The sequence below is a fragment of the Phyllostomus discolor genome, chromosome 14 (genome assembly GCF_004126475.2).
Source record: "Phyllostomus discolor isolate MPI-MPIP mPhyDis1 chromosome 14, mPhyDis1.pri.v3, whole genome shotgun sequence".
Taxonomy (NCBI): domain Eukaryota; kingdom Metazoa; phylum Chordata; class Mammalia; order Chiroptera; family Phyllostomidae; genus Phyllostomus; species Phyllostomus discolor.
In genome coordinates this window covers 47,257,605-47,283,216 of record NC_040916.2, presented here as the reverse complement: position 1 = coordinate 47,283,216, position 25,612 = coordinate 47,257,605, and the positions used below count along the sequence as shown (strand labels likewise).

Below are 25,612 nucleotides of genomic sequence, written 5' to 3'. Positions count from 1 at the left end.
CCCATCACCCAAACCACTGAAAATCCTGTGCACAGGAGGAAGTCGTATCCCCAGCTTGCACACAGGGTCCTTTGCATTGGTCCCCACCCTCCTCTCCGGCCCTGCTTCTCCTAACTGCCCCTCGCGAGCCCTGTGGATGCCTCCCCGCTAGCAGGCTACCCTCCTTCCTACCACCAAGCCTTGGCCTGTGCTGGTCCCTCTGTCTGGAGTGCTGGTCCTTCGAGATCCTCTTTGCAACAAAATCTTTTCTTCAAGTCCCACCTAATATGCCGCCTCCTAAGGAAGCCTTCCTCAACTCTCCAGGCAGAAGGTGTTCCTTCCTGTGTGCCCAGGGCACCCTGTTTGCGCCCCTAAGTCAGTAGTGTTCACCGTGTGTGACTGTCCCCTCCACTGGTCCCCACCCTGGGAGCTGGCCATGTGTCTCGCTCATATTGCCTAGAGAGTCCCAGCACACTGTAGGTCCTCCAGAAATGCTTGTCAGATGAATGCATGCTTCCTGGCCTTGGAGTTGGGGGTTCGCTCACTGAGGGAGGACATCCTGGGAGGGTGTATTGAAGTTGTGTGTCTGACCCCACCCAAGCCCTGGAGCTGGGAGGATGGGCGCTGAGGCAGGGAGCTGGGCCACCTTGGGACCCGGTGTGGATCCAAGAGGCTTCAGATCAGGCTCTGAGGGAAGGTGGGTCCCTGGGACGGGCTGAGCTAATCTTAGAAGCATGTGCCAAGCGATGCCATCTCAGGGATGCAATTAAGGCTCAGCCGTGTTGATGAGGAACCTGTGAGGAGTCACCGCAGTGGCTGAGGTAATTGGAGGCAGCAACGGTGGGCAGGAAGGAAAAGGCAGGAGATTCTTGGAGGAAGGGCCCCCTGCTGAGAGCTGACCCCCCCCCCCAGGAGGTGCTGCTCTCTCCTCCCAGGTTCTCTACTGTGCCCAGCTGCTCCGCCCCCACATCTCCAGAGTTGGCCCCAGTCCCTCTGCCATCAGAGGGGCCCAGCCGCCATGAGGGACACAGCAGTAGAGGAATCCCTCTTCCAAATCATCCACAGCTACCACCAGTATGCGGCCCGGGAGGGGGACCTGGAGACCCTGTCCCTGGAGGAGCTGAAGGCCCTGCTCATGGACAACGTGCCCCGCTTCATGGACAGCCTGGTGCGTGGGCCTGGGGTCCCGTGGGGACAAGGGAGAGGGCTGGTTGTGGGGCCGCAGGGAGGGTTTGGTGCAGGGAGCCGTCTCCCAGGAGGAGCTGAACTGCGGGGCGGGGGAGTGCCGAGGGCAGGACCTGTGGTCACGGGGAGGTGGGCCTGCCTGGCCCCACTCCAGCCCAAGTGTCGCTAGTCCCTGCAAGTCCATCCTAAGCCCAGAGCTGTTTGTTCCCCTGCTTGTTCACTTCCATGAGAGCAGGCCCTGAGCTTGCCCTCTGCCCGCAGGTAGGCCTTTCAGTTTCTCATCCCGCTTGGCCTGCCTTCTGAATGCAGCCCCTTTTCCTGGGTCTCGCACAAGTCCCCCCCTCCGCCCCCAAGTCTGGGGAGGATAGTTGGGTTAAAGGGAAGCCAGGAGGGAGTAGGTGTGGGTGGACAGGAAGTGTGGCTTCCCCTTCTCCCTGTTGTCCCTGAGCTGACAGAGTCTCGGCCCAGCTGGGAGGCCCAGCCCCAGTCTAGGCACTCTGACACCCGCTCAGGCCCGGTAGTCTTCCCCGCCATCAGGGTCAGCCGTGGGATTACTGGGCTCCCTGGGGACTGCAAGACTGGCCGGAGTGTCTGTCCCCGTACCATGCCCTGGGGGGTCCCCAGAGGACTCCAGTGGCCTTGACTGAAGTACTGGGGACCCCTGGAGTAGCTGGTGGTAGGTGGTGGGGAGGGACAGAAGGTGCCAACCTGCCCAGGGCTGTTCTCCTGCCCAACCCCCCTCTGTGAGGGCTGCTCTCTGGGTGCCCGGCCACCAGCCCAGTCCTGCAGAAACCTGCTTCACTGCCCCTGCCCGGGGCTCCCACCTCATCTCCTTTTCTGTCTCTTTGCTGCATCTTTACCCCTGACTTCCTTCCTACTGTCCCATCCACCTCAAATGCTCCTTTCTTTTCCTTCTCCATCCCCAGTCCCTAGCCCTCAGGGCCACCTGCCCTGGGACACGCGGATAGTTCCAGGGCCCACGGCAGTGTCTTCTCCCTCCTCTGCACTTTCCTTAGGACACAGGCCAATTGTCAGAAACTACTATGGGGCAGGTGCACACCCTGCAGAAATCTGACACCACAGGTGCTGGCCCTGCAGTGGTGCCAGAGGTGCAGACAGGAGGGTGTGTGGGGTTGGGGGGTGCACCCCACCTTGGCCAGCTTCCTGTGTGAAGCCCCAGGCGGGGCTGTCCCTGCAGGGGAGCTTGTAGTTCAGCAGGGGAGACAGACTTAAAATGTCACCAGCAGAGGGCCAGGCAGTCTGTCCTGCTCAGCCACTGTAGATGGTCAGCCAGCAAGCAGTGCCTGGTCTGCACCTTCTGTCTGCCCGTGCAGCCCAGGTCCAGGGGCCCCGCACCCCTCTGCCTCTTCTGCCCGATTCTGCAGCACATGCTGTCCTGGTCCCTGAGTGAGCGGGGAGCTGTTTCCTGCAAGCCTTTGGCAGGCAGGGCCACACACAGTTCCCCTGCCCCGGTCCTTCACCAGTGGGAGGTGGAGAGCCTGGCCAGCTGCTCGGGACGAGGGTCTGGGTGCTGGCTGACCCTCTGCCCACTCCCCAGGGCCGGAAGGAGCCGTACTTCATTGCCGAGCTGTTCCGGGAGGCGGACAAGGACAAGGACAACCAGATCTGCTTTGACGAGTTCCTGCACATCCTGGGCAGGCTGCTGAGGGACTACCACCTGCAGTACCACCGGCAGCTGTGCGCCCACTATTGCACCCAGCACGGCCTCTACTGACGGAGCAGGCCGCCTCCCCACAGGGGCCTGCCCTGGAGCCCGTGACCCAGCACTGGGCAGCGGGGTGGAGCTGGGCCACATGTGTCTGTGTGTTCCCGATGTGTGTGCACAAGCGTGTGCATGTCTGTGGGAAGGACACCTGGGAGGGAAGAGAATAAAGCAACTTCACAGCAGTTTCTGGTGTTACTCTGCTCGTGGCTAGGGCATCAGTGGTGGGTCCATGAGGGGCGGTTTGGACCCCCCAGGTAGGGGGCCATCTATTTTGGGTGAGAGACACAGCCCGTCTCCAGCAGCTCCTGTCTGAGGGGTGGACAGCCCCTGCTCTCAGCCTTCAGTCTGAGAGGGAGGAGTCTCTTTGTTGGGGAGCTGACCCTCTGATGTGATGTTCTGATCACTCAGTCACTACATGCAGGTGATGGGACAGGACAGGAGGGCAGGGGCACACCTGACAGGGGCCCTGGTTTGGAGGGTCTCCTGGCTCTGGATGAGGCCCCAGAGATCCACAGAGAAAGGCAGAGCGGCCTGGGAAGGGGTCAGGACGGGGCGGGAGGTGAGGCTGGTAACAGAGCGGGGGTGGCGGGCCTGTGGGGAAGTGCAGGTCTCGGGGTGGGTCTGTGCATGCTGAGTCAGCGAGGGGACAAGGGCAAAGCCAGCAACCCAGCCTGCTATGGGGAAGAGCACTGAGTGCAACTGGGGTGCCTGTCAATCAAGGAAGTCTTCCTGGAGGAAAAAGGGTTGTGCCTGGTTTTACTAATAAAAAATGATGATACATATGGGTGTCTCTCCAGCTCAGGGCTACTTGTGACTCACTGATCCAAGTCCTCCCAGGGCCTCGGACCCCTCCCAGCGCAGACCTGCCCCGCCCCGTCTCCGTGATGTCTGTTTCTCTGTCTCCCTGGGGGCCCAGGACTCTGAGGCAGAATCTCTCTGGGGCGGCCTCCTCTGCCTTGGGCCCTGCTGGGGCTCGTCTTGGTGGGTTCTCTGAGAACGACCTGGGAGCCCGTGCCCTGAGCTCGCTGTGGTGGCAACGATGAGTTTTAAAAGAATGATGGGTGATCATCTTCGTTGCTCGCCAGTGCACATGGCTGGGGGTTCATTTAAGGGAATTGGTTTGTCTCCCCGCCCCCTGACCTGGGTCTGTGTGCCTCCGAGAGCAGCGCCCTGTGGGCAGAGCAGGGCCCTCTCTGTCTGACCAGTCGGGCTTGGGGCGGATTTGCCCTGGTGCTCCCTTCCACACTCGCCTGTCTGCCAACACTCTTTTCAGGTTCCTCTAGCAGATAAAGCACTTTAAGGATACACCCAACTTAGATGATTTGCCCACGAAAAAGTTCTTCAAACTTTGCAACATGGGTTCAAAAATATTTTGGAGACATAGGTATATTTTCAAAGATTTCAAGAGAAATCTAATTATAGAGAAGGTGCAACTTTTTTTTGCTAAAAGTTGATAAAGCTCAAGTATACCATTAATTTTTTTTAAAAAGATTTTGTTTATTTATTTTTAGAGGAGAAGGGAGGGAGAAAGAGAGGGAGTGAAACATCAATGTTTGGTTGCCTCTTGTGCCCCCTACTGGGGACCCGGCCAGCAACCCAGGCATGTGCCCTGACTGGGAATAGAACTGTCAACCCTTTCGTTTGCAGATCAAGGCTCAATCCACTGAGCCATGCCAGCCAGGGCCAAAAATATTTTTAATATGCATCTTTTGCTGAACTTACTGTTTGCGGGGGGATATCCATGGTATTATCTGATGTAGCATTGGTAGCTGAACAACATTAACCCAGAAAAAAACAAAAAACAAAACAAAATGAGTTAAAGGAGTTCTGTTTGAAGTCTTTGGACAACTATCAATGAAGCTGGGACCTAAAGATCAGCTTCAAAGAGAGAGAGCGAGAAGCTCATTGGAAGAAAATTAATTCTCTATCTTTTCCCCTTGGGGCTTTTGCCAGTTCTTGGCAAGGACAAGAAGACAGACACTGAGAATCTGGGAACAGGACAGCTGCTAGGAGTCAGAGAAAACAGCAACACTTTAAGTAAGAAGAAATGGAAGAGGAAGGAGAAAGAAGAGGGTGGGGAGGAGAGGAAGAGAAGGAGGAAGACAGGAGGAGGAGGAGGAGAAGGACAGGAGGTTGTTTTTATGGGAGAGCATTAACTTACCATGGGAATATACAACAGTTTGTACATCACTTCTGTTGATGGACATTTGGGTTTTATCCAGTTTTTCCCTAGTACAAATGGCATGGCTATTAATTTTTTTTAGAATTCTTTTTGGATGCATGCACTGGGAAGGAAACGGGAGTAGTACTACCAGGGAACAGGGCAGGTGCATTTTTAACTTTATGGAAACTGCCAACTGTTAGGACAGCGCTTGTGCTGCAGGCCAGGCCAGCCCATGTGATGCTGTGGGTCCTGGCCTGAGAGCGCAGCTGGCTGGAGGTCGCCCTCACCAACCAATGAACACGCATAGGTAAGTGGAACAACAAATTGATGTTTCTCTCTGTCTCTCCCTTCCTCTCTCGAGAAAAGCAAGTAAAATGAAAAGCCACACTGTGGTCTCACACACACTCAGATGTGGAAGACAGAGAAAGAACAACTTTAAACTCTTTCTAGGGTTTTTGTCTTCACCTTCTTCCAATGGCTAAAGAGAAGCCATTAACGGCATCTGTGGAGATGGTTGTGGTCACTCCACATGTCACCGCCAGCCTGTTCAGTTCTGGCAGCAGAGCCAAAGAGGTACCCCAGGGCAGCCCACCCGTGTCTCAGACTCATAATGTCGGGGGAAATAAATGCCTGGGAATGAAGAGGGTCAGGTGCTTCCCCTCCCCGGTCATGCCTATGCCGCTCTGCAGCTCCGTGCCCTTTAAAACGGTCTCTTGGTGCTTGCTGTCCATCCCTCCTTCCCTGGCCTGCATTTTACTGGACCTGTTACATGGTCATGGTCACAGGCCTCTGTCAAGGGCTTTACAGCAGCCCAGGCAGGGACCGAAGGATCCCGTTTTGGCCAGAGGATCCTAAAGAGACCCCCCCTTTGCTGCGAGGACACCGGGGGAGCCTTGAGACAAAAGAGCTCCTGTGGGAAGAACAAGCAGGTCGGGAGCATGGGAGTAGAGGGGAGGGAGGGTGGGCACAGTGGTCCCAGTGGTTCCTGGGTACATTGGAAGAACCTGTAGCTAGTCAGGAGACAAGAGCACTGACCGCCTGGTGCCCTGAAAAGGGTCCCAGCTGCGCGGCTCCACAGGCCCAGAGGGGCAGAGTCCACACTGCTGGACCATGGGGGGTGGCGGGGGCAGAGTGGGGGACGGGTGCGCCTGGGGCTCAGACACAGCTAAGCTGCAGGGAGTGGAGGTGTCTGTGGGGGCCACTCTTGCACCTGCGCACAGAGTTCAGGAACTGGAAGCTCCAGTTTGATGCGGGATCTCCAAGCCAGACTGTGGGGCCTCCAGGGTCTGGGTGAGTGGGGGAGAGCAGTTTGGGGGAGAGATTGCAAAATCGCAAGCCAGGGCCTCTTAGAGCCTCATATTCTGGCCCCAGCAATAAACCCGGGCGTTTTTCAGTTCAAAATGTTGATGGCCAGAATAGGCATGGCAATTTGTAAGGTTTTCATGTATATGGCCAGGCACAGGAGTTTGCCCTCTTTCCCTACAGTAGTGGATATGGCGTCTGCCTTAAAGGCCGAATGTCCCCAGTTTGAAACCTGGTGGAAACAATTCATTATTTTTCGGATGCCAAGCTGCATTTTTCCATTCCTCAAACTCAAGGGGTGGAGTTCAAATACTACCCAAAGCCCACTCACCATGACAAACAGGCCTCCTTTGTTGCCTGTGAGTCACATTGCCCACTTACCTTTACATCCAGAATCCCCCATCTATGTACGGCCCCAGTCTTCCAAATAGGCTGAATCACACACGAAATCATACTCGCTCCCATCAGGCAGGCTGAACAACTCAGAATTCATGGGCCATTGGGAACCACAGCGCCAGGTTGTCTCAGGAGTGGGAATAATCAGCCCTAGGTGGAGCTACCTTAAAAAAATTTAAAAAGTAAGCTGCTAAGGGATCAAACTGCTGACAAGCCACTTAACTGGACCCCACAAAAAAATTCAAGAAGCTGTGTAAAAATAATAAAATAGCCAGTACTCACGAAATACACCTTGACAATGTCTGCCATTCAATCAAAGAACGCCAGCCATGCCAAAGGGCAGGAAAACAGGAGCCACCATGAGGAGAGTAACCAGTCAGTCAAAACTGAACCACAGCTGACACGATGTTAAAATTAGCAGAAAGGACTCTGAAACAGTTGGTGTTGTAACCCAGCAGACAGGAGCTCATCGGTGTGGTACCCTGGTGAATGGCCCAACAATTCATGCTGGGAGAAACAGGTTTTTATTTACAATATTCCAGCCCTGAGGGGCAGGGCTCACAGCACTTGAGCTCAGTGCCCTCTTTCCCACCGAGACCCAGCACTGCCCTTATTCCCCAAAAGGCTATAAGCCCAAACCTCGACCAAGAGTCCCCCATTTCCTTAAGCAGGCTGCTCACACAGTTCTCCAGCCTCTCTGGGAGGTCCCAGAGTGGCCACCCTCACACAGCAGCTCTCTCCTTCAGGATCTGGGGTGCCTTGTCATCAGCCTCCCTGTGACAGTCCAGGGAAGCACGTGTCATTTATACTGCATCATGGTGAAGTCCAGGAAAGGCACAAGCCCCCAGAGTCCAGACAGAGCTGGGGTTTGCATGGCAGCATGGCAGCATCTGGCTAGGCTGTCACTGATGGCTTTGGAGTCCAGTGGAGTGGACACGATCAAAGCAGCATGCCTGCTCTCTTACCTGCCCATGGCTGACCAGCCCCCACAGCCCGCATGGTGCCCATCTCACTACAGGCAGCCTGCCCGGATCTACCTCCACTACCAGCTGTGCCATGGCTCTTCCTCCTCACCCTTCTTCTCATGGCTGCCTGCATGTAGTTTTAAATCCTGACCCGCAACTTCCTACATGACCTCATGTCCCACTCCTCCCACAATGAGCTACAGTTGCCTGTCTCCTGTATACTTCACATTCTCTTGGCTGCCATCCCCAGTCAGGGCAAGAGAGACCCAGTGATCCAGGGGGAACTACCTCCCCTGGGCGGGTACATGGAGAGTCAGGATGCATTCTGAAAGTCAAGCCCACCTTGCTCCTAGGCAGAGCACAGCCAGTACACTAGCTACCAAGTTGCCATTGCAATGCAAAGGGCCTTAATGCTAGAACCCCCTCTCCCCCATCTCCCAAACAAGGTTTCTGGAGGCTTTGGGGCCCCTCAGTCTACAACCCCTCTCAGAATGACTGTGTTGCATGTGTCCAAAGAGTGAAGCAGAAGTGTGGAACATATATTAAAGGCCAGAATCGAACTTTAGACATGGGAATGGTAATGAATGAGATAATAAATTCACCAGATGGGATTAACAGCAGATTACAGATGGGGGGTGGTGTGGAAGGTTAGAGAACAGAAAGCCACAAACAACAGAAAATATCCAAAATGAAACTGGCATTCTAAAAATAATTTTTTTAAACAAACACAGTGACTAGAATCCCTGAAGACTGCGGGTGGGGGAGACAATTGTTGAAGACACGATGGATGGCAGAGCACTGTCCGACTATGATAAAAATCGTAAACCCACCAATTCAAAGAACCAAATGAACACAAATGTACAAGCCCAAGAAACATGAAAAAAAAAACCCCCACAAACCTCACCTAGTCACATTATATTTACATTTCTTAAAACCATTGAAAAAGAAAACCACCACCAAGGCAGCAAAGGGAGAGAGACAGGGTACACACAGAAAACAAAAATAAAGATTACATCAGATTTCTCAACAGAAAGAGTGCGAGTGAGAAGACGGTGGAGCAGCATCTCAAAGGCACTGGCGGAGGGGGTGGAAGTGGCACTTGGTGCCGCCCCACCCCCATCGCCACCGAAGTCTTTCAGAAATGCAGGGGAAGGGTGACGTTCGCAGACACACAGATGCTGAAAGACTTCATCACAGCAGACCGCACTGCAGGAAGTGTGGAGGGCGTCCTCCGCGAGGAAGGACAGCGACACCAGGTGGAAATCTGGGTTTACACGAAGACAGAAACGGTACCTGCAGAGGGAAAGTATATGAGATGTAAGGTGTCTTTCTTACTATTTACATCTCTTTAAACACGTGGGACAGTTGAAACAGCAGTGACGGTGGTGGATGGTGGGGCTCGTGGCATGTGTAAAGTGCCACGCATGGCAACCACAGCACAAGGGCGGGTGGGGGGGGGGGGAGAAATGGAAACGGACGCGCTACTACGTGAGGGCACAGCCTCCTGAAGGCTACCACGCTACCGTGTGGTAGCGATCAGGACAGGAGAGAGCACAGGTGCTTGTAGTTCGAGAACAAGGCGCAGTAAGTAGAATAAAAGGGTTTGACTTCAAAGGTGAATGGGCAAGGAAGCACGCTACTTACTCCTGGGCTCCTAGCACGCCGTGATCGTCTAATGGTTAGTACTCTGCGTTGTGGCCGCAGCAACCTCGGTTCGAATCCGAGTCACGGCAATACAGTCTCGGGTGCCCAGAGCCCGACTTCCACTCAGGTTCAAATCCGAGCCAGCTCCGCCCCTTCCTCATCTGGGGACTGCAGTTCAGCGCTAGACGCCGCCTGCTACCACTTCAGGAAACGGAAGGAACCGTGCACTGCACCAACCTGGCCAGTCTCACCGCTCGAATTCTCAGCACAAGGAAACACAAGGAAATGCTCTCTCTCCTTCAGTCACAACACCCCCGCCCCGCCCCAAACACCAGAGCCCTTTATGCCCCCATTGCCTAGCAAAGACCTTCAGGACCTAGCCTTGCTGGGGAATGTCCCTTTTGTCTCAAATTACTCAAATTAATCTAAAGGATCTTAAAGACCAGATTTAAAGAAACCTTTTTTGCATCAGATAAAGGACACCTCCTGGGAAGACCTGTTTATCTGCTTGACCCTTGGCTCCTGGGAATCTCTGTGCCTGGCACTGGCAGTCCTTGGCCATTGGTCCTCATGTAGTTATTCACCATATCACCCTCTCTAGCACATTCTCAAGGATTTCTAAATGCCCTTGGGAAGCCACTCGCACGCCAAAAGGCATCTGTCTGGATCAGGCAACTGGGAGGATTCAATAGTACACACATAAATGATGATAACAGTGACCACGTGACCCTGGGTCCTGACGACTCCACTGGTGCAAACAGCAAGTACTCGATTCTTGACCTGACTACATCAGTGGTGGTAACTCAGAGGAACACTGTACCGGTTTGTGATGCTGCTCAGTCCATGCCCCACAGGAGGAAATTGTTAAAATCAGACACACATGGCCAGATGGGAGGGGCTGAGGGGGAAAGGGATTAACAAGTACAGATTGGCAGTAATACAAGTAGGCACAGGGGCGTCAAACCACACAGGGAACATAGTCAAGAACGCTGGAATAACTATGTATGGTGCCAGATGGGTACTAGGCTTTTGGGGGCCTTAGTTCACAAGTTATATAAATGTCTAATCACCATGTTGTATGCCAGGAACTATTCTAATATTGTATGTCAACTGTAATTGAAAAATAAATGTAAAAAATGTTAAACCAAATGGGAATGGGGATCAGTCTTGAAAATTCCCTGAGCAGGCAAACCAGTTCAATCAGACAAACAAAAGTTAAAACAAGTGACCCCTAACTTGGGCCACTTCTGGTTAGTTCCTTCAGAAAACAAACAAAACTTAAACCACATTTACACAGTCCCCTGTCACTAGGAACACTCTAGTCACTGTGACAGATAAACAGCCCCTGCCCCTCCCTACATCAGCTGCTTTAGAACAACGTGCCTGTGAGCCCTGTTCCACGTCAGGTCTGAGTGCTCCCGATTTCCCAGACTGCCTTTTTGGGCACAATACCCCCACGCTGACCACTATTTAGGTCCTCCAGTGGTTTCACTTCTGCTGTTCAGAAACTTTGACAGTGCCTCAACATTTCCATCTGTTAGATTGGGCCAACAGGAGAACTGCACGTCATGCTGTCATTGTCACATGTGCCTGGATCCAGTGCCTGCCCAGTCAGTAATGTAGAAGTCCCACAATCATTCTCATTATCCTCTGCTCTGTTTGTTAGCGATCACTGTCCAGGCTCCTCTCACTTTACCTTTGCCTCTTCTAGAACTGCGTGCAGCTGGAATCCTAGCGCAAATGCACTCTTCTGCCCGCTTTCTCTCTGCGTGGCATCTCTGACTTGATTCGCTGTTGAGTGACATGGATGCCATTGCTCTTTGACTGCTGAGTGGGATTCCCTGGCAGGAATATACCGCAGTTTGTTTACCATCCATCTGATAATGAGCATGTGGGTTGTTTCCATTGTTGCCTACTCTGAATAAAGCTGCTTTGAACACTCTTTCCACAACAGGTATTGTGGACACATGTGTTTATTTCTCTTGGGGAAAACCTAGGTGAGGAATGGCAGGTATCAAAGAGTGGCTTACACACAACTTCATGAAAACCAAGCTTTTGTCAAAGCAGTTGTACCATTTCATGTCCTCGCCAACCGTGTGTGGGAGTTGTGGTTGTTCAATGTCCTGCCAGGATCGAGTGTTTTTTCTCCCCTTGTAATTTTAGCTGTGCTGCTGGGAGTCGTGCTACCTCCATGTGGCTCTGCTGCTCACTTCTCTGACAGCTAAGAGTGCTGAACAGCCTGTTACACGCTTTGTTGGGAACGTGTAGAGTATCTTCTCTGAAGAAGCATTTTCATGTTTTTTACCCTTCTAAAAACCTTGGGTTGTTTAATATTTTTATTGTCAGGTTAGAGGAGCTCATTATACATTGTATCTACAGGGTCTTTGGTCAGATATCTTTTGCGAGTATCTCCTCCCCCTCTGTGGCTGGCTTTTTCACTGCCTTGGTGGCATCTCTGCATGAGAAGGTATGGTTAATGCCGATGAAGTCTAGTGTATCACGCCTTTCTTTTGCCCATAATTTTCCTGTGCCCTGTTTAGAAAATCTTTGCCTAACACCAAGTCACAAAACACCTACAAAATACTTTCACCTTTAACTTTTATGTTTTGGTCTATGATGCAACCTCAGGTGGAGTTTGGGGTGCAATGTGAAGTAAAAATAAAGGTCTTCCATCTCCGTCCCTCACACCCCAATAGTGAACCCTGTTCTCTCTCCCCACTGAACTGCTTTTATTGAAAACTATTTCATCGATTGAGCTGTGGGTCAGTTTCAAGTCTTCCCACTTAGTCCGTTTATCGGTTTGCCTATCATGATGCCGCTGGCATGTTGCCTGGCCTGTTGGGGCTCACAGTACCTCCTAAGTCAGGAAGTGCAAGTCCCCTTGTTTTGTTGTTTTTCGAATCATGCAATAGTGTTGGAAGCATGTAATAGCTCATGTAACCACCACACAGCTCACAGGCCTGCTCTTCAGCCCTCTCCCATGTGCACAGTTTGCCCCCTTCTGGCCAGAGAGCCTCCACTGTACCCGCTGGGGAGAATAAATCTGCCAACCTGTGGATGGATGAACATGCAAGATGACTACAAAACTCAACACAGAGTCTGGATTTTCTGCGGGGGGTGGTAGTGGGTGGAGATAGCTCACTTTTCGGTCCTGTGATCTCAGGAAAAGTTTACTTTAATATTTCTAACTGTGACATGTACAAAGCTTTGTGCTGTTTACAATTTCCTCTCTTTCTAGGGAAGTAGAGTCCTGTGTGGGGTCCCCCATGTGCTGAACTGATCATTGAGTGCGATGTTGCAAATGGAATGGGAGGCTGAGCGACAGCATGTTTGTCCTGCCTCTGAACGAAGATGAGGAAAAGGGGAGGCGCAGAAGGGGGAGAATAGACTGGAACCAGAACACCGGTTTTGGGGGTCTGGCACTGGACGTCAGCTACAGGAGACAAAGACGCTGGTGAGAGTTTCCAGGGAACAGGAACTTGGGTAGGAACATGTTCATACTCCTACACTGTGACGTTGCTGTAAGGACCTCAATAATTGTTGCTTTAAAACATATATAGTGATCCTTTCCTCCAAGAGCAGTTGGGACAATAAAATGTATGCAGTTGCATCCTGGGAATTCACGGGACTCTCGGCCAGGGAAGTTCAAATACTACCAAGTGGGAGGGCTGGGGGTCGCCCATTCACCGCCATCCGGGTCGTCCTTTCCTGCTTTCCATTTTGGCACCTGGAGACCTGGACGCCACTCACTGTCACTGGCCGCGGGTGGATGTGGTTCCAAGGGAGGTAGCTTCGTGGAAACTCCAGATCTTGAAACTTCACACGTGGTTTTCTTCTCTTCCGCGAGCCCAATGAGAAGATTCAACACCCTTCTTTCCCACCAGGACCCTCAAGGTCCCTGAAGTGGGACTGAAGTGGGCAGCTGGTTTCCTCTAGGTGTCCCTGCGGGCCTGGGCGCTCCAGAGCTCAAGCTGAGCCAGGCCTAACAATCCCAGAGGGTGGGGTGGGGGTGCAGGGGCAGGCGGGAAGGTTTCCCGTCAGTGGGGGATGTGGAAGTCGGGTGCCAGGTTCCGGCATCACAAGCAAACCCCATTTGGCCCCCCCAACCCCCACCCAGCAGTGCAGCAGGACCGCTCCTCTGGGATGCGGGGGTGGGGGGGGGGAGCCGAAGAAAGTGGCCCCGGAGTCTTCTGTGCAGGCTCCACGCAAACGCCCAAGAGGAACCTCACCGAGCGGACCCAGCCCTCTGCCTGGCTGGCCCTCGTGGACAGGGTCAAAAAGGTTGATTTCGGGCAGAACCAAAGGGAAGGCCTAAGGGCAGAAGCCCCAGGGTCTCCAGATGAAAAGTCTTAAATCCCACGCCCGACTGACCCGCGCGCGCAGGGCTGAATGCATCCCGGCGCCCGGACCAGGAGGGTCGTCTGCGCAACTTCTGAGACCAGGAATTGTGCGCTGGCTGGTTCTCAATCGGGGCGATTCGGCCCGCACACCCTCCCGCCCCCCAATCCCTTCCCCCACCCCGGCAGGGACTCTGGGCCTCGTCTGGAGACATTTTTGGTGGAAGCGACTAGCGGAAGGGGTGCGGGAGAGTCCCCTCGGCTCCCAGTCAGCAGAGACCAGGGGGCGCCTCAGCACCCTGCGCCCGCGGGCGGAGCTGCCCCACGGGCGGAGCTGCCAGGCGGAGCTGGCCAGATCCCACGGGCGCCCGCGCCGAGGTGGAAAGTCGCTGGAGCAGACCTTGTCCGCACCCCGACGGACCGGAGGACACGCGGACCCGACTCCCCGCGTGTGGGGAAACCCGCGTCGGCGAGAACTCCGGGTGCAGCCGCGGCGACCACGGGTGGTGTTTCCATCCACTCAGGCGGCAGGAACGCGGGTGCGGCAGGTCGCGGTGGGGAGCAGCCGGCATCCAGGTCAAGGGCACGGAGCCTCCCTTGAGAGCGCGCTCCGTCCTCGCCGCCTCGGTCCCGCCCCCCCGGAGCCCCTTCTGGGGTTGGGGACCCCGGGTTTCACCCCACGCGCCTCCCCTCTGGCCTCCTCCCTTCCACTCGGTGCACTGCCTGGCCCCGGCCACCTCCCTTTACCCGCGGCCGCGGGCAAAGGCGCATCTCCGGGCGGTGCAGACGCTCCTTCTCTGGAGAAGGCAGGGGGCAGACTCCGCCTCAGGGAAGCCTTCCTGGGAGCGGCGGCGACCCGCCTGGTCACCCCTCCACACCCGCCCCCAGCGGGAAGGGCCCCCAGAGCGCCGGACAGGTGTCGCTCTGCTCTGCTCTGCCTCACTGAGGAGGACAAAAGAAGCCTCCACACTCCCTGGTGGTCTAGTGGCTAGGATTCGGCGCTTTCACCGCCGCGGCCCGGGTTCGATTCCCGGTCAGGGAACCACTTTTGCACCCAATGACATCCGGCCTAGCAGGAATCCCGTCCCGGAGCCGTGGCGTTATTTATTGGGTGCCCTCCTCGCACCCACTCTTCGTCTCCCGCAGGGGTGGCCCACATCTCCGGGAGCGCTGCTCTTGCTTGGCTCCGCTGCAGCCGCTCGCCCCTAAGGGGACTCTACGGGGCTCCTTGGCGGCTCGCGCAAGGTCGCACAGCTGCACCCACGTGGCCTCCAGGCCGCCTGCAGGGCACGGAGCCGTGCAGCCCCGAGTAACTGAGAGGTGGTCCTGAGCTCTGCTGGGCGCCCCCGCCTGGGCCTCCTCAGCTTCCTCGACTCAGAAAGAGGCGGCTCCGCCTTCGGAAGAGCAGCCCCCAGGCGAGCAGCCTCCGGGCGGCCCCAGCCCGGGCGACTGTCCCGCCCGTCTGTTAAGCCCTGTGGGGAGGCGACGTGAACTGACCCAACAAAGGCAGCCTGTGAAGTGGGCACGAAATGGAACTCGCTCACTGCTGCCAGAGCGGAAAGGAGTGGAAACCAACACCAGACGTGCAGACAGCGGTTGCACAGCCCACTCCCTGTGCGTTCGCCGGGGCCGGGGGCGGGATGGGCGGTGACCCCGAGTGTGTGGAGCAGAGACCCGAAGGCTGCTCGGTGCTCAGACGGCGTGCGCTTACTCTCACATGGCAGGGGAGACACCACGATCTCGAAGGTGGTTCTCCCCAGACGAACCTTGGCCATTGCATCCTCTCGGCGCTGACCCCTCTGTTCCCCTCATGGGGGAAACCACGGAGCAATTTCTGATGAGGAGGGGGAAGAGGTGCGGATGGCTAGAGGTCCGTTTACGCTGTCTCTCCGACCTCCCCGGGTTGGTGAAAGGCAGCATCTCCTCCGTGCTACCGCACGGCGCCCCTCAGGCCGCACTGCAAGTGGGTTCGCCCCGGTCAGCGCTCCTCCATCTTCCTGGCTCTCCTGTTTCCTGGCTGAAGTGTGTGGACCCCTCTGCCTCTTGCGCCCCGGGTCCAGGGTGCGCTCGACCTGCCCTCTCCCCAGAGCGCGGTGGGCTGCACAGAGACGCCCACCAGCACCAGGAAGGCCGAGCGGCGCCGGTGCTGGCCAGGCTGGAAGTCGCTCGCTCCGTGAACTCGCGCGCTGCAGTCCCTCCCCGGCCAGGTGCGGACGAGGCGCCCCTTCCTGGAAAATCGAGGCCCGAGCCCGCCTTCAGCTGGAGGCTCCCAGCTCCCGCCTCGCATTCCCGAGAGTGCCCTGTCCCCCTGCCCCGGGGTAGCCGGCTGCTTCTCCTCTCACACCCGCTTTCCCTTCTCCTGCTCCTCCTCCAGCCCAACCGTGTGCTTCGGGAGGATCCCCACCCGACCCCCCCACACACACACCCACGCCCCCCACCCGTGGGATTGGACCCAGCTGCCTGTCCCGCGCTCGTAGAGCGAGTTGGATCCAGGGGCCCCGGCCCAATGTGTCGCTCCTCCCTGGGGGACCTGGTCGCGCGCCCCCACGGCCTTGGCCGAGATGCCGGCGCTCTTCCTGCTCCTCGGGGAGCAGCGGGACTGTGCTCTGTGGCGTCCGCCCTTACCCACGAGAGACGAGAGACAGCGGGCACAGGCTCCGCCACTAGCCGGGACTCAGCGCGCTGGACCACCGAGGACCACACTTCCGTGGGCCCGTCCTCCCCTCGGCGTCCTTGGGCAGAGGACAGGTGATCTAGGACGATCTCTCTGGACCGCCGGGTCGAAGCGGAGGGAAAGAGGACAAGCCTTGCCACAGGGCGGGTTGCGGGTGGTTGCAGGGACTTGGGAAGTAAAAGCGCCCTCTCTCGGCCTGGGCTGTCTCATCCAGTTCTCAGTCTCCCCGGGCTGCGGTGGTCTCCGCCTCTTCCTCCTCCTCCTCCTCCCCCACGGCCGCCCGTTTCTCCGTTTTCTACCCTGCGCTTTCTTCAGTCTTCCTTCTTTCCGTGCCCCGTAACCTCTCAGCCTCCACAGCAGACGATACAGTTCCGTGGGCTCTTCTGAGCTCCAGAGAAGGAAATGTGTGCAGAGTGCCCCAAATATCTGAGCTCTTAGTATTTTCATCACTAATGAATCATCGGGATTTCCAACTCGTTGTTTTTAAACAGTTACATTTCCATTGTCTGAATATATTGACATACATTTAAACATCATATCATTGCTTTTTTACAAAGAGAAAATTTATATGTCGCCAGCCATAAATTTCTGTCATTAATTATTACATAAATGCTGCCTACTGCCACTATACAAGTGGCAGGACCATTCTGTGCTCACGATTCTCTTCGGAATTTTCATGCTTTAAGTGGGTACCCCTATTAGAGAAGGTGGAACATTGAGATGCAATCTAGCATCCATGATATCTGATGTTTTGCAGATCGCAATGTAGAAGAAATGTGTTTTTAATCACCTTTCATTTGAGTCACCCGATGTAAAAAATAAATCAACCATTTAGATGTGCTAGGTCTCTAAAGGAGATTTTCCGTGTGCTCGTGGAAATGGTTACAGACAGTGAGGTTGTCAGGGTCAACTGCCGTGTCCACCTCCTGCTGTCATTTCGGTGCCGCTTTGTTTCCCATCTGCTCTCCTTTGCGTGCAGTGGGCGCCCGGATCAAATATGTATTTGGCTTGACTGCTGTGGTGTCCTGAACTTGCTGTTGCTCTTTATTTTTCTTCAACCTGCTCAATAGAAATTCAGCGTGGTGTTTCTGTTTCATCTCTTTGACTCTTCACTACATCAAGAGTTTTATTCTACAGCTTTTGCTGGTATTTGACAGGTTCATTCCTACCTTTTCCAAATTCAGATGAATTATCCACTGAAAGCTCTTTACCAGCTGCCTTACTGAATGCTTTAGTCCACTGACCTTGTGATGATTGCACTTTCTAAAGTTTTCCGACACTTGGACTTATCAAATCCGAACACCCTGCCCATGTTCACCTTGCACATGAACATCATGGTGTGGCCGGGGCACATGAGCCCCACACAGAAATAATAATTCTCCATGCACAAGTCAGACCTGTGTGGGGACCCACCACCCAAATGCCAGGCTCAAAAGGCACTCACATCATCACATCATTGTTGAACAGTAAATTGGTTCTGCTCTTTTATTTCATTATAAAAATGCTGCTGCAGAGAAGATTCTTATACTTATATCCTCGGCAATTCTGTAGGGAAGAGACTGCTTTTATGCACCTGGAGCCAACCCATCAATGTTAAATAACCTTTCACACAGTTTTGCCAGCAATCAAACACTCAATGGCACTTTCCCTAGCTTGTTACCATCGCAGTTCAAGGATTCTGGCAATTGGCACAGTGTCCTGGATTGCCTGAAACTCAGGGGTTTTTCTCTGCTCTCTTCTGTTTTCTTCCCTTCTCAGGTCACCACCTGCCAGTAGAATGGCTGGTAACAACGATGTAAGCACATCACTGCTTATTGGGGAACGGCAGTGCTTCCACTCATTGCATGCTAGCCTACCCAACATTCATTGTGCTTGCAGCCAGGGAAAGAGACATGTGCCATGTGCCCCACTCTGGCCATCTTCTGGCTGTGCCTGCTTGCTTGCATGATGGCTTTCTACTTTTAAAAAAGATTTTTACTTATCTATCTATCTATTGTGTGTGTTTGTTCATTTGTTTATTAGAGAGAGGGGAGGGGAGGGAGAAGATATTGAGAGAAACATTTATAGGTTGCCAGGGGGACCTGGCCTGCAACCCAGGCATGTGCCTTGACTGAGATGCCCCACACACTGCCCCACGTCAGTCAGGGATGTGCCTTCCTTCTTTAGGCAAGAACTAGCCCTGGCTGGTGTGGTTCAGTGGATTAAGTGCCAGCCTGTGAACCAAAGGGTCACTAGTTCAATTCCCAGTGAGGGCACATGCCTAGGTTGCAGGGCCCAGGGGTGGGGCCCACAAGAGGCAACCATACATTGATGTTTCTCTTCCTCTCTTTCTCCTTCCCTTCCCCTCTGTCTATAAATAAATAAGAAAATCATTAAATAAAGTATTACATGGAGCCAAGAGCATATTCCCATGAGTGTTCTCCCTCCCCCATAGGCCTATCCAATGTACAAAGAATGGCTCACCCAGCTGCTGTCTTTTAACTTATGTGGACAGTTTGCAGATCTTTCTTCCTTGCATTGTCACACTGTCAGTCTTAGGGCTTGTGGGCAGCGTGGCCTCAAGAGGCTGCTAGAGGTCGGCATAACCAATTCGTACTGTCAATTCTCGTATAAAAGAAGAAAAAGACACACAGAACTAGAGAAAAATAACCAGGATCTTGGGGATAAGAACCTAATCAGGAAAAATCCAAGAAGCTAACAAACATGTAATAGTGCTCAGATCCATTAACAACACAGGATGTTAAAAATGGAACCCTAATGAGAGAACTTACAGGTAGAGTGGAGGGAAATTAAGGGGGGGAGGGGGATGGGGTAGAAGGTTATCACCTAGTAAAGCATGGGAGGAATTAGACTGAAGGACTAATACTGTTTTCCTTCTTCATTTGTGCATAGGTTACACAGGGGTGTGCATTGTAATCACCTGGTATATTGTACATATAGGTTCAGTGCATTTTCCTTATGTACATTAAACATGATGTCAAACTCTCCTCCCACCCCACAATGAATCTTAATGGCAGAGAGAATGTTGTTGAGATTTCAAGATGTTGCTTCGAGAGAAAGGAGTGGACATTGCTCTTTACTGCAACCGAGGACAACCCTACAGAGACAAGGCCCATGAAGCTGACCTCTAGCATGATGTGAGCTTAAAGAATATTCCCTGGCAACCAACCTGTACTTGAAAATAAAAGCTAAAGTCCTTTATTTGTATTATTTGAACACTCTGAAAAGCCTATGGGCCAAGCCATCACTATTCTCATGCCTCCTTTGCTTTCCCATTGCTTATTTCACAACCCACGGCTCCTCTTTCCTTCCTTTCCTTCACGCAATTAACAACGTTCCCCTGTAGACTGGCCATGTGGCTCAGTTCCTGAGGGCACCTTCCTGCATCCTCTGAGATTGCTGGTTCCCCCTCCAGTCAGGGTATGTGCAGAAGTCAGCCTATGAGTGCCCAGGTAAGTGGAACAACAAGCAGATCCCCCCCCCCCCAACTCCCACCCTCTCAAATCACTAATAATAATAATAATAAAATTATCCTACAGTCCTTGCCTTGTGGGTCTTCTCCCCCCACCCTACACTCTTCCAGCTTCTTCTAAGGAAGGGAGTCAAAGACAGCATTTTCTTCAACAAACAGTAAAGGGAAAATTTGGGGAAATTTGGGGATGTTGCAGTCTTAAAAAAACTTTATCTTGTAATTTGTCATATCCTTTCACAGAAATCAGAATTCCTGCTGTCCCCAACCCCCACCATCTAAATCCTGAGTCCTGTCTATAAAGACAAAAACAAGAACTTGTACCACAGCTCAGAATTTATTGATTAAATTTTAGGTTTCCAAGGGAGTTACAAATAAATAAATGAATAAAACGATCTCGATGCTAACAACACAGATTCACCACGGTCCTCGGACACTTAAAATGTAGAGCGACAATCTCACCCTCAGGAATCTCTTGAAATTAAATAAGTCTACTTTATCTTTAAAACGGAAAGCAGGGATGGGAAAACTCAAATTGCACTGGTCTTGTATTTAAAACGACTATCGCTTAGGGGACTTACTCCTAAGATTCTGGGATGAAAAGGAATCACCTGTAGTCTCTTCCAATGCAATCATACACTTAGCATTCTCAAACTGGAATCCGTTCAAAGGCATATCCAAGAGCAGGACCCCACAAGTGCTGGTTCCCAGATTCTGCAGTTCGGTTTTTCCCCCTTTTAGAAGGAGTTTCAGAGCAAGACCGCTTGACACGCACAGCCAGGTGCACGGCATCTTTCCTGAAATCTCGCTGGGCGTGGCAGAGGCTGGGCAGGCTGACTAGCTGACTATATTTGGTGGGCGGTGGGGGCCCACAACCTGAGGTGTGCAGAACTGCTGTGAGCTCCGCCTCCTAATCTGACTCGGACTGGGTGGGTGCAGAGGTCAGGTTCTAAAAGATAGACCACACCATGCATTGGCCGGGAATTGAACCCGGGTCTCCCGCGTGGGAGGCGAGAATTCTACCACTGAACCACCAATGCCCTGGCCTAACCTTGTTCCCCCATTTGATTCTTCTGAGAAACAATCTCCATAGCAACCCAGAAACAATAACTTTGCCACCAACACGACTCCGTTGTCTTGGCAAGATGGAGCTCACAACCTCCCGCAGACATTCTGCTCCAACACTTGCCACTGAGGCATCAGGAAACAGCACAAAGTGAGGACAGTCAGATTTAAACAGCAAAATATCTGTTTGGTCAGCTTCACCAACTCTGATGAAGGCTCCTCCCAACTGGATAACAGACCCCTGCAGGAAACACCGGAAATGCATCCAGATTCCTTGTTTATGACCCTCAATCTTACAGAGTCGACCTCAAACTATTACCTTAGAGAGTCTGAGAAAGTAATCTCACTTGCTACGTCAGGCTAATTAAATTCAAATCCAAGGAAAAAATAAGCGAAAGCAGAATTAGACTGCAGGTAGAAGAAGGGGAGGGCCAGAATCCAAATACAGATAACAATGAAACACATTTGGGGAAGTGGAGTTAGTTCTTTGTAACCATAATCATGCTGACAATAGTGTGTGTCTGTTTTTAAGGCGTTTACAGTATTTGCATGGATTTGTGATATATCATGATTATTTAAGAGATTAATTCATATCACATTTGCAGTTGATGCTCGATCGATCATTTGGAAGCATCTAATTCTCCTAAAGCGGACTCCCTGGAGTTCTGAGTTTTAGCCTCTGTGACTCTGAGATGCATATGAGGCATAGGCTCTGGTGTATTGGTTACATCAGTGTTAACCTAAAAATAATAAGCCTTTCAAAGTAAGAGGCAACAAGCATTTGATTGAGGTCAAAGAAAAGAGTAGTTGTTAGGGAAGCCTTGATTCAGGCAGAAGCTGAAATGATCTCTGATTAGGAGACCAAAGCAAGGGCTATTCATGAGGAAAAGAAGGGGAACAATTACATCACTGGAAGAAACGCATTTTTTGCTATTACTACAGATAACATAAAGAGCGATGTTTTTAATTTTCAGTCCAGTAGCTATCAGTCTTGTAGTCATAATATCTGCTTTCCTGTTATCTTTACAATCAGTTCTGTGGGATGCTGAGTTGCTTTAAGCTCCATCCACAGGTGATTTTGCCATGTTAACATCCAAAGGTTTAAGGCATAAACTGTGCAAGACAGTTTCTTTGGCATGGAAGCTGTGGCTCCATTTGACATAAGGACCAGACTAATTTTAGAAACAAAAATGATGATTGATAGGTTAACATGTTGGTCCTTTGATAAAAACTGAAATATACATTTGTTTCTCCAAATTTCCCTGGGGAAATTAAAATGAAGAAAGCAATCTGGAAGCTTTCCCACATGACGGGATTAGGAATCATTATGACTTTTTGGAAAACAGGAACTTCAGACATGCAATCATGCTTCTCTGCTGAGAAGCCAAGGTAGGTCAAGTGTGAACCAAAAACTTCAGCTTAATAGGGAAAATGAACATTACCTTGACCTTGAAGAGCTTTGGCTCTATCTACCATCTGCCCAATACCCAAGGCATGCACCAGCTATGGCCAACACACTTTCAATTACCACCTACATCAACCAGATCTACATTTATTTTCACATTTCTTTCTAAACTACAACACCGTACTTCCAACTCACAATTCCTAATTCACAAGTCAAAGCCTCATATGGTTCTCAGAGTCACAGATGTTAAAACTCAATGCACAGTGAGCTCCCTGTCAGCATCACACACCACCTTCTACTGCAGCCCTGTGTGATCAGTAGACCCAGTCACAACATCCCTCAAGGAGTATGGACTTTCTCAAGTGTTCCAGTCAATCACCAGTAACACCCAAATCTGTTCCTACCCCTGCCTAATATATTTATTCTCACCACCAGCCATTCTGCTGTCTAAAACAGATCTTCCTACCTTCTTTGGATATACCCTATCATCCTTCAGCACAGAATTTTATGTCCACTATGATCAATGGATAGAGTTTACTGGGTGGACCACTGGCTTACTGCCAGTTTATGACTATGCTTTCCCATCTGTCAACTCTTACCTCCATTAATACAACCGGATAAAAAGCCAGCATCCCTACAGCCTGTCTAATCTACTCCAAACCACTTGCCACATGCTTTCTGAGAGACCCTTTCATAGCTTGAATCTGGACCTACCTGTAGCCTAAAACCAGCTGGTGTTCCCATATTCCTTCATTAAAATGTCTTAATACATTTATGAAATGCACTCTGCTTCCCCTCTGCCTCACCCCCATCCTCATCATCTGAATGTCTTTTGCCAGTTCTCAAGTCCAGCAACAGTGATGTGCTTGACGTGTCAGGAACTCTCTCACCTTCAGACACTGGCTTCTCTCTAAAGGGGACGGTCTCTCAAGAGTCCCTCTTCGTTCTCAAACTTATTCCCATCCTTCCGGTCTCAGTTCAGAATTCTTTTCCTCTGGAAAGACTTTCCTGACTATCTGAATTGAATGTGAGATGTGTTCACTTTTGCTTTGACATTAATTGTGCACTAAGAAAATCATGTTTTACTCGACTCTGTCTTCCAAAGACATGTTTTCATATAAAAAAGATTCATGCTTCCTGGGAAACCAAGGTTGTCGATGTAAATAACGTATCCTCAAGAGACAGAATAGTGCCCAGCATACTTTATAGTTTAAGGTTGTTAAACAATGGAGAGAGACAAAGAAGCATGTAAGTAAACTCTCTCACACACACTTAGACACATGCACACACTCACAGGCAGACAATTGAGAAAATAAATTTCACAAGATAGGCAGCAGGATGATTAGTCTATAAAGCAGAGAAACTTCAGCAGAGTGATTGGAAGGGGTAGAAAATACAATAATCAAGAAAAAAGTTTTGCTTGGGTGTAAGGTAGCAAAAGGATCTTGGGTGGATCTTCAGAGTTGAAAATAAGTCATGAGCTGGCTGGAAAGGACTGGTGTGGTGTGATGAAGGACACAGAACTAGCAGTGAACATTTCTCTTGTGTAGGTCTTTGAAAGACACAAGAGTGTGAAGTCCGGTCATTGGATCCTTGGACTTTTCTAGGCACTCAATAGGGGCATCAGAGGAGAGCAGCGCTGGGCCCTGGGGTGACTGTGCCTGGATCACTGCTCGGCCTGCACCCGGCTAAGTGTAAGTCAGAGAATAAAAGAGCGAAAACATTAATATCAAAACATTAACCCCTACTGGTGTGGCTCACTAGGTTAAGTGCTGACCTGGGAACCAAAGGGTCTGATTCCCAGTCAGGGCACATGCCTGGGTTTTGGGTTGGGGCCACATGAGAGGCAACTAACAGATGTTTCTCTTCCTCTCTTTCTCCCTCCCCCCGCTCTAAAAATAAAATATAAATTTTTTTAAAAAAGCAGACAAAGTGTAAAAATCTTTACATTGGACAGAAAAGTAACACTTTAACATCTATCCAGAATCTAATGAAATTGTTTTTTCCTTGACATAGTCTCCTCATGTGGCAGATGAGGGTGTGGTAAAACAAAGAAATAAAATTTTCACTTAATCACCCTTTTGTAGGTCTCTCTCAAACACAAGAGTTTAAAATCGGGACCATTCAATCCTTGGGCTTTTCTCTCTCTCTTTTTAATCCTTTAAAAATTTATATTGAACTTATTGGAGTGGCATTGGTTAATAAAATGATATAGGTGACAGTGCATTGAGTGGCTGGACGGCAAGCACGTGGTCTTTTGCGGGGTGAAAGACGCCATGATGTTGCTGTGGCAGCCATGGAGTGCTGCAGGTCCAGGAATGGCAAGACCAGCAAGAAGATCACCACTACTGACTGTGGACAACTCTAACACATTTGACTTGTGTTTTTTATCTGAACCACCAGACCATTCCTTCTGTATTTCAGGGGAGCACCCCTTCACCCCCGTCTGCTTGGAATGTTTCCATAATCTTCGTGTTCTCTCTGCAGTTCATGTTTTCTTTACCTCTTCCAAGTTTAGCTGGTTTGCAGAGTTATGATTATGAAATAAAAACTAAAAAACAACAACAACAAAAAAAAGAAAAAGAAAAGGAGAGAAAATAGGATCCTATAGAAAGCATATAAATACTTTTATTCTTCCTGGACTCTACCCTACAGAAATGCTTGAATTAGAGGCCAGATACGTGTACAAGAACGATAACTAGAACATTATTTGTAAATCCACAATGACAAACAATTTAATTTGAAAAGTATATGGAAAGTGTTCAGAAATACTCATACGAACAAACAGTAATTTCCAGGTTCCCCGTGACCTGTTCTTGGTCACAAATCTTGATGTCTTGACCGAGGTCACCCTGTTGCACAGGAGACGCAGAAGACAAGAGAGGAGTAGTGGAGGAGGCCTCTCTCCTGTAATGGTTGAGAGAGGATGTACAGAGAAGAGTGAGCTGCAATGGTTTGGCTTTTGCTTCCTGAGAATAAGAAAGACTGGCCCTGGTGGGGTAGTTCAGTTGGTTAGAGCGTCGTTCCAATATGCCAAGGTTGCGGGTTCGAGTGCAGAAAGGTGTAGAGCAGCAAATCCATGTCATGTTTCTCAAAAGTTGAAAAAAACCAAAAACCCTACTAAACTGGTACGTCTCTGGGTGGGTTCGAACCACCAGCCTTTCGGTTAACAGCCGAACGCGCTAACCGATTGCGCCACAGAGACCTACAACGAGGATTGTCTGCAGACAGTAAAGAGCAAGCTCTTTGTCACCGCTGGGTGGCACTCACGTCCCGGTTGCCCTACGGCGATGCAGATTCC

At 51.4% G+C, this 25,612-nt stretch overlaps 1 protein-coding gene, 3 non-coding genes and 1 pseudogene across 4 annotated transcripts; 3 read left to right on the top strand and 2 right to left on the bottom strand.

Moving 5' to 3' along the window:
- The first annotated feature begins 869 nt into the window (after positions 1 to 869).
- LOC114489151 (protein S100-A15A-like) lies at positions 870 to 3,073 on the top strand. The gene is made up of 2 exons (XM_028503147.2): positions 870 to 1,147; positions 2,723 to 3,073. Exons 1-2 carry the CDS (start codon positions 998 to 1,000, stop codon positions 2,897 to 2,899), a joined length of 327 nt encoding a protein of 108 aa, XP_028358948.1. The 5' UTR covers positions 870 to 997; the 3' UTR covers positions 2,900 to 3,073.
- An 11,595-nt stretch (positions 3,074 to 14,668) lies between these two features.
- TRNAE-UUC lies at positions 14,669 to 14,740 on the top strand. The gene has a single exon. It is a non-coding gene; the product is annotated as a tRNA-Glu (tRNA).
- Positions 14,741 to 15,407: 667 nt separating this feature from the next.
- LOC114489261 lies at positions 15,408 to 15,589 on the top strand (annotated as a pseudogene).
- Positions 15,590 to 20,810: 5,221 nt separating this feature from the next.
- TRNAG-CCC lies at positions 20,811 to 20,881 on the bottom strand. The gene has a single exon. It is a non-coding gene; the product is annotated as a tRNA-Gly (tRNA).
- A 4,561-nt stretch (positions 20,882 to 25,442) lies between these two features.
- On the bottom strand, positions 25,443 to 25,516 carry TRNAN-GUU. Its single transcript has one exon. It is a non-coding gene; the product is annotated as a tRNA-Asn (tRNA).
- Positions 25,517 to 25,612: the final 96 nt, after the last annotated feature.

What these genes read in the sequence shown, in the direction of transcription:
- LOC114489151 (XM_028503147.2), top strand. Translation starts at nt 998, where the DNA reads ATGAGGGACACAGCAGTAGAGGAATCCCTCTTCCAAATCATCCACAGC. An exon ending in CCCGCTTCATGGACAGCCTG is followed by an intron (nt 1,148 to 2,722) that starts GTGCGTGGGCCT and finishes CCCACTCCCCAG; the next exon opens with GGCCGGAAGGAGCCGTACTT.